Source organism: Oreochromis aureus, linkage group 8 (assembly GCF_013358895.1).
Source record: "Oreochromis aureus strain Israel breed Guangdong linkage group 8, ZZ_aureus, whole genome shotgun sequence".
NCBI lineage: Eukaryota > Metazoa > Chordata > Actinopteri > Cichliformes > Cichlidae > Oreochromis > Oreochromis aureus.
Genome location: NC_052949.1, coordinates 9,491,983 through 9,506,065, shown reverse-complemented (window position 1 = coordinate 9,506,065; position 14,083 = coordinate 9,491,983). Strand labels below are relative to the sequence as shown.

The following is a 14,083-nucleotide window of genomic DNA, read 5'->3' as shown; positions in this document are numbered from 1 at the left end:
TAGCGACGACTAGGGATAGTTTCGGGCAACATTCGAGGAGGACTTGGGAATCTCCAAAACTGTTGAGGGTTGTCCTTAATCTTAATCCTGGTTCGGATGTAGATTGTTGTTTCAAAGTATTCTAAATTCTTCTAGAACGACAGTGGCGTCTGTTAAGAAGCGCACTTTTCTCCTTGGTAACGCTTGCGCCTGGGCAGGAGGCTGACCCTTGACCTACCCTGAAGAGTAGGGATAGTACCGTCGACAGCGGGGGAGAACTTGGGAACCTCCGAAATTGCTAGGAGTTAGAGTCTCCTATTTTGCGCTTTTTTGGCTACGATAAATTTGGTTAGGGCATTAGCAATCGGGCCACCGTCAGGGACGGAATACTGGCTAAAATTGGTCGCAAAAAAGTCTGGGACTTGATCGGTTGGACCGTTATTATTAAATTTGTCGAAATTATATAGGTTTAAGAGGCCTAGAAAAATCTGTGCAGTTGTAATTAATAAGACGTCTCTGTGTAATATAAAATATGAGATCTATGAGTAAGATCAGTCTCTGTGTCAGCAATGCACAGCCGGATGTGCACTGATGGTGTGTGTAAATGCAAATGAGCAGCGGTGACGCGCAGAGAGGGTGGTTTCAGTTTCGAGAGTATTGAGCTTTATAACTATTGTTTGCCAATATTGCTAAATGCCTATATTTAAGAGGCTGGTTTTGCTTATTACGAGAGTATAAATACAGTTTGAATATATTAGTGTGGATGTATAGTAATTGACTGAATTTTGATAGATGTATATATCTTGAGCCATAAAGGCTGGTGTGTTTTATTTTTCAGTTATGTGTGTGTGGTGAGAAGCTGTGAGAATGATGAGAGGTTTCAGTTTCTTTTTCTGTTGACTTGCTCTTTCTGATTATGGAAGGCATGTCCAAAATACGCATAGGAAAGTGTATTTTGAGTGATTTTAACTGTGTGACTGCTGTCAGTATTTGATTTGAGTGACTCTGCGTGATTTGTCTGAGTGAGAGAAAAGGCAGGGTGTGTGAGACGATTTATGGCGTCTGAAAGAGGTTAGAACATTTAAAAGTGTGTATGAAATATATTTCTTTTGTGATGTAAAGTAGGATGTTTGAAAGTTTGAAAGTGCTTTTAATTCAAGAAATGCATGAGTGATGGTATGAGAGGTTGAGTTTATTTTTATGTTTGAAAGAGCTCTATTTAAAAGTGCGTGAGTGAAATGAAGGTGTATTGTTCTTAAATCAAGATTTAGTAGAATTACTGATCGTTTGTAGACTGTGAAATTTAAAGGGAGACAGAGTCTGCCTGTTGCCTGAAGAAACAGGAAGTATGTGTGTGTGTGTGTCTGGGACAGGAACTTTGCATGCCCATAAAAGGAACTGAGTGTGTAAAGAAAGAACACAGAGAGACAGATGAGTTACCTCTAGGCACATGAAGCAAATGAAGCCTTTAAGAAAAAATGAATATAATACTAATTGTATGCTTTAGTGTGCCAATACAGGTGGACTTCTCTCAACATTGATCCTTGAGTACAGCGGCTAAATGATTAACAGAATTGGGAGAAAATAAGCCAGTCTTTGGCTCGAAATTGTGCAGCTTGATCTCTCACTTTGTCCCTGAAACTGAGAAGAAACTCAAAGGACAGTCAAGGACAGTCAATTTCCTGATGAAGACCGACAGAACATGGTGGACTTGAAGAATTAATTGAAGCTAAAAGCAGTGCAAGCGAAAGCAGTAACACTGACGACCACTGATGAGTCCAGGAGTATGAAAGATGCAAGATGCATGCTGGTGAAGAACAGTGTGATGTGTCTGCTTGAAGGCACTGACTCTCATATTTGCCATGAATGGAGAAGAAAACAGAGCAAATGAAAATAAGACTGAAGGCACTGAATGTGATATTTTGCCATGCTGGGACTTAACCTAAAAGAAAGACTGTAAAGAAACAGAGAAGAAACAGACTGTGTTTGCTGGAACTTTGAAGCCCGAACAGGACACTGTGAAGAAAAGGGACCAGTGTCAGGTGAAGCTGGACGACTTAGACTGCGAGAATATAGGATATGATCGGACTGAAATTGAAGCCGGAACTCATGATTGTTTAGGGATGTCCACCACATCACAACAAAGAGGTAAACAATACAAAAGGTAAAAATAATAAGAAAATAACTGACAAGTATATTAATGAATTGAAAATACACATACACAAATTGTTACATGTGAAAGTATTTTTGAAATGAATCAGAAGTGAGATAGTTTGAATCTAGAGCTCAGTGAAAACATGCATAAAGTGTTAAATATGAATACATGAAAATGCAATGAAGAGCACATTTAAGATGCAATGAAGAAAGCGGCTTACATTCAATTAATGTAGATTGCAAGGAAAAACACGCTTACATGCATGGCATAATTGGTATTTCTGACCAGAGATAGAGAAATGGGTCATTTAACCACTTGTGATAATAATGAAAATGTCTTAGTTTTGTTGTTTTCAGGAGTAAAGCAGACATGGACCAACTCTCCAGATCCAGCAGTCGGAAGAAATTAGAGGTTAACATCAATGGATAAGTTAAGGCAAGTTTCTGGTTGAATTGTTCACAGAATGATGTGTCCATGAACCTGAAAAGCAAGCCCTAGCTCCTGGCTGAAGACTAGGAGTGCTTTATTTAAGGTGGGAAATTAAAGTTTGGGTTAGTAATTCGGGAAAAAAAAAGAAAACTGACTGCTTAACTGGAGAATTGGGAAGTGTCTGGGAGACTGTGAAGCCATAGATGCAAAAATAACACATACACATACACATACAAACAGAAAATGCATTAACCTTACAGAGACAAGCTCATGAAGATTAATGAACAGTTATTGAATAAACCTGGCTAAGAACACAAGCATACGCAATGAAGATCAGCTTGCTGCTTGTATGAGTGATAGAATGGTGTGAATGTTTAATAAAATAGACTTACAGCTTGAAGTTGAAGTTGACTCAGAGGAGTTATATGACAGGGGAGTGAGTTATGGAAATTAACAGAAGAAAAGTGATTAAAGCAGTTTTAAAAGAGTGACTTAGGAGTGCTCTCGTACTGAGTGATTAAAACCAGTGTTTAAACATGTATTTCTCTTGTCAAGTTGGCTGTGGAGCTGCGAGTCACTATGTAAATTAGCTCGAGTGAGTGACGACAGAGGAGCTTCCTGTGTGTGTGATTGAGGCCTAGGGCCTGAAATTCATTTAGCTTTTAACTGAATTTGAGCTGGCCCTGTAACAAGTGACAGACAAGAGGAACTGAATAGGAGTTTGGTTGTAACTAAACTGTGTGACATGTAAAATATTGAGATAACACATGCAGCTCTAAATTAGTCTTATTACATAAAAAGCAGTTATAGAATAACAAATGCTTGTTGAAGTGACCAAGTTTTTGTTTAAAAACAGAAGCAAAGGGAAAAAGCTTATATATTTTGGTTAAGTCTGATAAAGTATAAATTAGAATGTATCATTATATTAAGAGCAGCAAAAAGGAAATAAAATGGTGTACCAAAACAGGTTATAACACAGGAAATGTGAGTTTTAAAATGAAGTTAGTGTCAACACACAGAAGTTGATCTTAGGGAGCTTTTAGCTATGATGAAATTTATTTAGGAGCAATTAACTAGGTGCTTACACTTAGTGATTAAAGTGGTTGTTTTTTCTTTGATCCTTTAGTAGAATAAGCAGTTTTCTTGTGATAGGTGAGTTTAGAGGAGAGGCACGTGCAGCAGCAGCGACAGTTTGTGTACAGGATGTTGATAATCAGATAAGGAGCAACAGGAAGCACATGCAGAGACGTGCTTCCTTTGATCCTCTTAAAGGCAGTGCTTTTAAGAGTTTTACAAATGCTGAGTACGGTTGATTAAGATATAAAAAATAAAAGTCAAAAACCAAATACGAAATTAGGTTCATGTTTTGAGTAATATTAGGTTGAATCAGGTTTGAATAAAGAGAACAAGAGAGGGACCAAGGAAGAACCTGAATTGACCCATGGAGTGTTCTTAGGGGGAGCTGGCATTTCTAGAGAGGGTCAGAGTAATGTTATAAGTGTTATAATGTTATAACCCCAAAAAGGCCTGTTCAGTTTTGATTTGAAACAGGTTGCAGTAGTCACACAGAGGCAAGTGTTGAGTGTTAGTTTATTCCAAAAAAGAAAACGGGGACACTGCATGCTCATATGGTTCTAGCTTGTGACTTCTTGGTCACAAGCTAGAACCATCCTGAAGAACACTTTGCGTGCCCTGTATCCACTCTGAATGAACAAAATAAACATTACTGTATTAAACAGGATTTTAAACAAGAGAGCGAGACTCTCAGCTCATTAGGAAAGTGTTAACTGAGCTCATAGATCAAACGAGAACCAGCCTAATTTTCACATTGACTTCTTTTGAGGTTTTGCAGACAATTGTCCACCAACCACATGTTAACTTGTCCACCATTTTGGATGTGTGACAATGTAGGATCGAGTGAAAAAGGCCTCAACCACACAGATCTAGAGATTGTTTCTCGGCCATCTGATAACTGCTGGTTGTGAAACAAAAAAATTAACCTTCAGCAACCAGTTGCAAGTAGTTGCTGGAGGTTAAAGGGAGTTGCTATATAAATGATTGCTAAAAGTCAGTTAAATATGTTGGCTGAGCTGTGGCACAGTTTTTAGTGAGGCGAACCTTTGCAATTGGCAGTTTTCGTTGGACTTCTTTAAGTTATACTACCACTTGGCTCATGGTTAGTGATTATTTGCAGACATATTTGAAAAGGCTCCAGGCAGCTGTCACAATGCTAGCAGCCAAAGCAATCAGAGCTTTTCTGGTACAGCACCTTCTTTGCATCTGATTTCACCCAGTGAAAACCAGCAACCTCCAGGAACTGCTGCCAACCAGTCGGGAAATACACATTTCCAACCAGTGGTTGTATCACATCTAACTCAACAACTCTTAAGTAATGTGCACATGATGTCATGTGAGAAACCTTAATACCGCTAGAAGACTTTTTCACAGGCAGAGGAGGGGCCCCTGGTTGCCCATCATAGAGAACTCAGGTTTAATTTGCATTGGCATACTTTATAACAACCCCACAGACACTGGTTAAGAGGTTAAAAGTTAAGAGCTGTTATACTTGTATTATTAATGAAGCAAAAATGAAGCTCAAACACTCAACTGTTCATTTAGATAAGTAATCTAACGAATAATCAGTAGCAAAGATAAACTCCAGTTTGATAACAGCCAGCCTGTTAAATCTATTAAAGTATAAAAGGCTGAATCTGAACTGTATGAGTGAAGTCACTTAACTGTACAGAAAGTCTTTTTGCCTAAATAATACATGATATTTGATGTTCAGCTGGGCACTGAGACTGGAAGACAATGGGACTAAGTGGTTTTAAATGGGGACAGTGTTCATAATGTCATTACCACATTGTTTTGGTGATCAAGTTGCACTCTAATTGAATTCTACCTTCTCTTTTGAGGTTTGCAGCTTTGGGTCTATTACAGGAAATATCTCTTATGTAACTCAAAGACTGTGTCACCAGCAAGCTGCAAATTTCCGTTATCTCTGTCCCAAAGCATATAATACTTCCCTCCACCTGCCTTTACCTCAGGTTTATTTGTTATTCTTCTTGTAAAGCTATAATCTTTATCTGCCTCAAGAAGTAAAGCAAAGTGTCATATATACTGTATGTCCCTTTCCTCTGTAAGCCAATTACAGAATCAGAGTGCAGGGGAGGGTTTTTCTCATTTAAGGCAGCAAGCGAGGTCATTTATTGTGCCCAGCCCTCCCCTTCTCAGATTAAATGTAAGGACAGCAGCTCTAACAGCAGGGACACATGCTCCTCTGGAAGTAGCTTAACCACACAGAAACACCCTCACACCTGCATATATGATGCATTCAGCATTTCTCATCCTGATCATCTTAACAGGTAAGACTTTGTGTTGTTTGGAGTGTTATTTCCGTTTCATTAATGGACTTTTTATAAAGCAGAGTACTTCCCATCCTGCATGTATCTGATTCTTTAACTTTTAACATTGTTTGTAACAGTAACTTTTCTTGTACATATCTCATAAAGGCATAATACAGATTAAGACAAATCGGGGACCGTAAAATGTTCAAATGAGAGTTATTATTTCCAATAAGATGAAACTTGAGATTTAAGCAAGGGAAGAAAAAATGGAAACACAAGTAATTTAATGGGCTAGAAGTGTACATAGGGATCTTTAATGACAATAGACAGTTTCAATTCTTAAAATTGATTCTTTAAAAATTGAAAATCCACATTATTCTAAATCTAGATTTAAAAATGTTATGAAACTTGAGTTTCCTGAAAACAGTATCCTGACACTACAAGGAAAATTAAATGATAAAAGCATCGCAGACAAAAAAAAAAAAAAAACAGATTAAGAAACAAGAAGCAAACTAAGCAGCTGTGTACAATCTCTCAATTTCTCTTTTTTTTCCCAGCAAAAGTTAAAAATGAATGGTAAAAATATATTGTTTAAAATCTAAATTCTAAGAGAAATCATTTATCTGACAACTATTTTGCTGCAGATGTGACTTCCTGTCAGAAAGTGTGCAGTTACCAGGATGTTCTGGACTATCTGAACCTGACTAGAGATAACAGTGTGTTTAAACTGACCCGGCCTGTGCTGGACTACACACACCCCACCAAAGTAGAGCTGGACATCATCCTGTATGCCATCCTGGCTGTGGTAGGTGTAACATTACTACATTTATGTGTAATTAATGAGCTAAATGCTACAATGAAGGTGGCCATTACTGACATCACTTTCTTTTCAGATTGAGAAAACACAAACTTTTATTCCCTTCGTCTGGGCAACCCTGGTGAGTTTATTTTCTTCAGATCCCCATTAGGTTAACACAAGGCACAGCTAATCTTTCTGGGGTCTATATTAAAAATATATGTCAGCACGTTTCAAAACAACATTAAACTAAAATAAATAAATATAGAAAGCACACTACAAAAACAATAATTTGACATTCATGATAAAGTTAAGCTCCACAAATGTTGTTTTAGGACTTGTTAAATTAAGTATTGCACATTGATCTGTTTGATGCAGTCTTTCATTGGTCTACCTGCTCTATTCTGCACAAAGTGAAATGAAAAACAGTCCAATGAGGATGCAAATCATGGTCTGCCTGAGATACACCTTGTGCATCTCCGTCTTTGACTTTTCTGATAATCTAACCTTACTGCAGATATGGAATAATGAACGCATCTCATGGGACCCTGATCAGTTTTGTGGAATTACTCATATCACAATTCCTCGAGAAATCCTCTGGAAACCAGATGTCTTCGTTTATGAGATGTGAGTCTGCAACATACACGGACATGAAGTGTAGTTTATTACAAAATCAAACACAAACAGGTTCAAAAGGAGACACTTTTATTCATTTTGTTCAAATCAAAGTGTGTCAAACAAGTGTTTCCTGGCCTGGAGCAGCAATAGCTGAGAGATCAATATTTTGAATAAAATTGGATTCACATTGCAAAATAAATACTTTTGGCATGTTAAATCTTTGAAAATCACAGTGAAACGAAGGTCATAACTCTTTTTCTCATAGCTGAATTTGAAATACTTTTTACTTACAGTGAAATGTGAACAGGACTGCTGAGGGCAGCTGCTAAAACAAATCATATATAACAACCAATAAACTATGACCGCTCACCTGTCATAAGTGTAAAACAGTATTACTATTTGCTAGGTCATCACCAATTTATTTTTCATGGACAATGCTGCTTTGTGATGCTATCTATTTATTAAGCCAGTTTATTGATATAACAGACACTTTCCTGTTTGCAGTTTACGTTGTTTTTGGCTAAACATATTTGTTAGGTACACCTGTGCAACTGCTTGTTAACAGGAATATCTAATCAGCCAATTATATGGCAGCAACTCAATGCATTTAGGTATATAGACACTATGAGAACAACCTGCTGAAATCCAAACTGACCATCATAATGGATATCACTAGGGAGGAATGTTTGCAGGAGCTTGTTTTTTGCAAAAATTAATTTTATAGTTGTTCAGCATCAAATGCAACAGCTTGATATCTGCTGCCGTCCTGTGTTTGTTTAGAAGGTCAGGAGCTTCATTGTGTGCACACTTTATTAAAGTACACACAGCAGCTTTTATACTACTTTAAAACAAACACATTATCCTGCTGCTGTGACAGCAGGAGCTTCAGAATAATTCAGTCAGTTTATAATTAGTATCATCAAATTATGCTGTTTAGGTGCTCTGCAAACATACTGCAAGAGAGAATAATGTGTGTTCGTTGTGGTCTTAGGATACAGACGGACGACTCCCCTCAGAGTTATTACATCTCTGTAGCCCACGATGGGACAATCACTTCTGAAGACGACATTAAGATTGTCAGCACCTGTAAGATGGATGTCCACAAGTTCCCCTTCGACACACAGAAATGTAACATCACCATTGGTTCTGCAAGTCACTGTGGTGAGGGAGGATGAGTGTTTTGGTGTGTTTTCTCCTGCTTTCATAGTTGTTTGAACTCTGAAACGTTTCTCTCATTCTTTCTGTCATTTCTCAAAACAGTAGATGAGATGCGACTTTCTCCTTTCTCCAACTCCTCTCGAGCCACGCAGTTTTCCCGTGAAGTGATGAAAACGCAGGGAGAGTGGGAATTCCTCCAACTATCCATCTCCAAAGTCAATATGACCTTTGAAAATAAACTGTGGGAAAACCTCATATACACTGTGCGTAATACACAGAAAGAAAAACATAGGTGGCAAATTACATTAAAAAACAACAACAAAAAAACAAGATAAGAGACGTCATTAACATTTACATCTCTACAAGCCCAATTCCAAAAAAGTCAGGACGTTGTGTAAAATGAACAGAGAAAACAATGAAATGTTTAAACTGAGACATTTTTCCATTTCATGAAAATTATTTCTTGAAATAAAAGCTTCTCGTATTCATAAAACAGGAATGTTGCAGAATTGACTACAATGGTCTTGTGATAATAACTTTATATGACCAAAACAAGCAATTTATAATAAATAACCAATTTTAAAAGTTACTTCTGCAATACTGCACCCACACAATATGATAACTTTGACACAAGGTTAATCTAACCTAACCACTGAACCCGTTTTCCCAGTTCAGCATGAAGAGGAGGCCACTCTTGCACGTCATTAACTTCCTGTTGCCCATCTTATTCTTCCTAACCCTGGATCTCGCCTCCTTCTTCATCGCTGACCATCGAGGAGAGAAGCTGGGCTTCAAAGTCACCGTCCTGCTGGCAATCTCCGTTCTGCTGCTCATCCTGAACGACATCCTGCCCTCCATGTCCAACAAGACCCCACTCATAGGTAAAGACTCCTTCCTTAAGGGATGATGTTTAAGTGTGGTGAAGTATTTCATGTATGTAGAAGAACCAGATACCAAAAGAAAAAAAAAATAACAGTTGCTTGTGTCGTCCTTTCAGCAACATACTGCATTGTGATTTTTGCCCTTATGCTGCTCAGTCTGCTGGAGACGATTTTGGTTACACATCTGATAGAAAAAGACTCCCAAGTCAAGCTCAAGGTGAAGAACGAACATAAAAAAGCCAAAACTAATAACAGCGATGCAGGTGAGATACGTAACAACAACCTGAAGCTTCTCAGATACTGATCACAGATTTAGTCTATAGTATCAGTCTGCTAAAACAAGAATCCAGATCTCAGGTAACCCCTGAGAGAACCTGCAAACGAAAAATGCTTTCAAACATTAAATGCAGTAAACATGAAAAGTGTCTGGAAACACAAGCAAACATATTGAAAATAAGAACAAAAAGAAGGCGATGATTTGCATGCTGTACATTTAATTTCGAAAGCTTCATCTTATCTTTAGTTAGCAGATGTTTCATGTTGTAGATGTGTGCAAATTCTTGTGACAAACCTACTGTTTGCTTTCAGAAGACAAAAGACAGACCTGCTGTTCCTGCATCTGCATAGTGTCCAGTGATGAGCAACAGCATGAGCTACTGCCTGTTGCTGAAGTGGTACAGTTTGAGCACATGCCTGCAGATATTGCATTAATATGACATGACAGGAGAGCAAAATTGTTGTAACATCTTTACAAGATCTTAATTAATCAGTGACAACAAAACAAATGTGTAAATTCATCTTGAGTGGGATGAATAAGATCTTCAGAGCCCACTGCCTCCAGATGCATTTTGACTGAACTGACCAACATCAAATCAGGGCTCAGATTCCTGTTTGCAGACTAAAAAGAAAAGATACGTGTTTGTGAAGAATACAACACAGCCTTACAGAAATGAAGAAAATAACATTGATTATGTTACAGTATTATTCGGGGAACCTCTGGGGTCCTGATATATTCCCCTGGACATTACTGTCACATGAAAGTAATGCTTTGGATAAAGCTGTTGTTGGTCAGTGATAAATTATGTGCTCTGTAGCTCTGGAGGAAATGTTTTAAATAAAATATCATTGCTCTGATGATGAGATAAACTTGCTATAAATAACTGATACTAAGATTATTTATAAATGGGATTAAGTTCCCTTAAACACACAAGAAAAGCCCCCCAAAACACAGTTTTGGAGGAAAATTACTTAGAATTGTTCTTTATTCAGGGCTAAAAATTATCGTTGATACAATAACAGAAAGTTATTAAATTATTAAAAGTACATGTCTATGCAGTTTTAATAAAAATAAAGACCAAACTGTTGTTGCGGCATTAATACACCAGGGGTCACTGCAGATTGATGAGGTTACAGAGTGTTACATGATGGTTAAGTGCAAGATTCAGTATTTTTACACATGAACTCTCATATTTATTAAGAATAAGTAAGTGGTGGCACTAAATAAAAAGTAAAACGCTAGTATTCACAGATGTTAGATTGCTGTAAAATATTTATTTTCATCATCTTTAAAATTGTGAGTTTCTCGTGTGTCAAAACCTACTTCCTGTTTAATCAAACTATTTGAACAAATATTGGGAAAAAACCTTGTGTTAATAAGCGTTAAAGTATAATAGAGGTCCTATACTGACTACAAAATGTTGCTGGTACATACCTGCTAATAATGCAATAAATATGTTTTGTTTTTTTTAAATGTGGGAGCTGCACCCCCCCCCCCCAAAAAAAAATAAAAATAAAAATAAAAAAAATTGCTGGCATCTTTGTGATAATGCAGAGGCCTGATATATTTTTTCCCATCAGGCCTAATTTCAGCCTGAAATAGTCATACAAGATTTGATTTAGCTGGAAACTAGAGCAGAGGTAACGTCACAAATCAAAAATAGGCCAGTTATTATGCTGATTGTGCTCATAATATCAATTTATGTCCATTTAATGTTTTTAGACATCAGATTAGTGTTTTTGCCACTATTGCTCATGATGCAATATCACTCTCATCACCATAAACTCACTCTGACATCCCTCTTTGACTGCTTGACTTTGTGCAGGTTAACAACAGTAATCATACAGGAGAATATCATGTGCTGGTGCTGATCCTGGAGGAGCTGAAGGAGCTGAAGAAAGCACTAAATCTGCACCTCAGTGGCAGCGAAGAGGGAGGGAAGTACGTCCAGTGGGCAGCCAGAATCAACAGGGTTTTCTTCATTTTCTATGCTGTCACCGTGTTGCTCTTTCTCTCTCTCATGTACACTGAGTGGAACACTTAGAAGTAATTCCTATTAATACTACAGTTTCTGTACTGTAGAGTATTTGTGTCAAATATGGCTTGTATTGTCTTTTTGGATTTAGGACATCATGTTAATGTTGTAAAACCTTATTATTTTGTGCTTTATATACACTTTATATAGTTTTGCTTTCAACTTTTACATAGTTAAAGTTAGACGATCCTGCAGACATGTATTGGAATGCGAATGATCAAAGTTTAACCCTAAACTCTTGATTAATCAGCCATCACTTCATAGGCCAAGCTGTTGTATTATGCTTAATGAGTGTTGAATGAAGTGTCCAATAAACCAAGAAACAAAAAAGACCCAAACTACTTAAACAATGATTCAGTTTGTGGGCTATAATAAACAAATATTATCATCTCAGAATATTAATAAGTTATTAATAAATAAAGCCTTAAGCCATCACATGTCTCTTTATATTTTGTTTCCAATGAGTCAGACTTTCATTTAATTTTTAAAAGTGGTCTTCAGCAACAGTTCCCCAGGCTTTCTGAAGGTCTTGAAAAGTTTCAGAAGAATGTTTTTTATTCATTTATTTGTTTGTTAAGTCACTTAACACTAACATATGAATCATTTAAGCATAAAAAGCCACCTAACTCAAAGAATGAACCGGTGTTGTGTCTGTACATGCCAGACAACAACAACAAAAACACTGTCTTGAAAATGCACCTTTAGACACTGTGTTGTTAAAAAGCCTATTACATTAACATATGAGGAGGTAATTCCCATTTCTTTAGCTAAATTTACAAAAAATGCCAAAGAAGAAGAACATGTTTCTCAAAGCGCTATATATCCGGTGTGCAGTGCGCACTTTGACTGGATATGTGAAAGGCATAAGAAGACGTGGCAGGCCTAAAAAACTAGCAGATGAACGTTATCTGAAAGGCTATCCACAGCCTGATCACAACCAAAAACATCAATATTATTCATATAGTATATAGCATCCCAAAAATCTGTACATTTTGTTGTAGACTCAAAGAGAAAAAATACTTCAAAAAATGATTTAACAGGAACAAGATGAAAGAAACCTCAGACGAGCAAAAGGAGAGGGTTCCCTCTACTGGTGCAGGCAGACATGTCATAGATGTTTGCTACAGGAGAGCAGCCTGGCAGATTAGTGTAAAGGACATTTGAGATTAAATCCTGCCTGCATCTAATCTAATGTAAACTGGACAGGGCAGTAAATCAGTTATTATCAAAGGGGAACATCTATCTTGGACACACAAAAACACGCACTCACTGATTTCATATTTCTGACGTTCAATCTCTCCCGCCTGTCCTGCTTCAGTCCTCCTTCACCTCACAGCTCATTTGTTAAAACCAATCATGTTCATTCTCAGCCACCTGATATCGTGTTGTAAACATATTATGAGAAAAGAGGCCAGCTAATAATTTCATTCAGCACAGGGTGGATCTGGGGTTAGTGGACTGTTCCTTTTTTATTGTCTACGCCATTGAATCAGCCATGCTGGTGTGCACAACTTTACCATTTGGACTTTAAACTGTACATTAAAAACAAAAGCAAACACATGTTAAGGTGTTCTTTGATAGTAATGATAAATTCTGCAAACCTTTAGTGTTGTCATTATGACTATTACCAAACTTAACTCAGGATGAGTTCATTTTAGCATGCCTTGAATAATTTTGTCACTGAATATTTAGCCACTGATTATATTCTGAGGCCCTTAAGACTCTTTAGCCATTTTTGGAAACCACTAGTTATTGTCTTATAAATAAAAATATTGCAGATATTCTGACCAAGACTTCCTGTTTTATGTGCCAGTCATTCTTTACAGTAGAACAATGAATGATGGAAAAAGAAAAACATGGTGAAAAACTAAACTGCTAAACTTAAAGCTAAACTATCCAACAGTAGAAGATAGTTTTTTCTCCTCTGGAAAGATTGTTTTACCTGCATGAGCCCAAAGCCTGTTGTGAGATATTAAATGTGACTAGCTAATAAAACTCTGACTACAAATGGAAAGGCTACAACTCACAGACCCAGATACAGATATGGTACTAAATATCATAACAATAAAAATTAGACTTTCACTCATGAAAACTGAGGTACGGGCTTTTACCTGCGTCAACATGCAAGTCAATCAAAACAGCTATACTGTTGAGTATTTTATGAACACACCCACTTTCACCTTTGACCCACTTCAATATAAAATAAGCAATGGTATGATCAAAATTTGCTCAATAATAATTTTCTTGTGAAAATAAGTATTGCATTTTATTTGTGGGCATATATGGTGATTTGAGCACAAGTGATTAGCATATTAAGGTTTGAGTAGCCACCTAATCTGAATATTATGTATGTATGCTGTGTTATCATGGAAGGTTTCTTCCACGCCTAAAAGGTTTTCTCTGAGCAT

General features: G+C 37.1%; 1 protein-coding gene across 1 annotated transcript; it reads left to right on the top strand.

Annotated features, from left to right (window-relative positions):
• The first annotated feature begins 5,819 nt into the window (after nt 1-5,819).
• Nucleotides 5,820-11,989, top strand: LOC116335880 (5-hydroxytryptamine receptor 3A-like). The gene is made up of 10 exons (XM_039616850.1): nt 5,820-5,928; nt 6,555-6,715; nt 6,804-6,848; nt 7,224-7,333; nt 8,316-8,485; nt 8,585-8,745; nt 9,153-9,363; nt 9,480-9,626; nt 9,952-10,037; nt 11,466-11,989. Exons 1-10 carry the CDS (start codon nt 5,889-5,891, stop codon nt 11,682-11,684), a joined length of 1,350 nt encoding a protein of 449 aa, XP_039472784.1. The 5' UTR covers nt 5,820-5,888; the 3' UTR covers nt 11,685-11,989.
• Nucleotides 11,990-14,083: the final 2,094 nt, after the last annotated feature.

Excerpts from the sequence above, each read along its gene's own strand:
- LOC116335880 (XM_039616850.1), top strand. The coding sequence starts at position 5,889 with ATGATGCATTCAGCATTTCTCATCCTGATCATCTTAACAG. Across the intron at positions 9,364-9,479 it reads CAACAAGACCCCACTCATAG|CAACATACTGCATTGTGATT; the intron begins GTAAAGACTCCT and ends TCGTCCTTTCAG. Across the intron at positions 10,038-11,465 it reads TACTGCCTGTTGCTGAAGTG|GTTAACAACAGTAATCATAC; the intron begins GTACAGTTTGAG and ends GACTTTGTGCAG.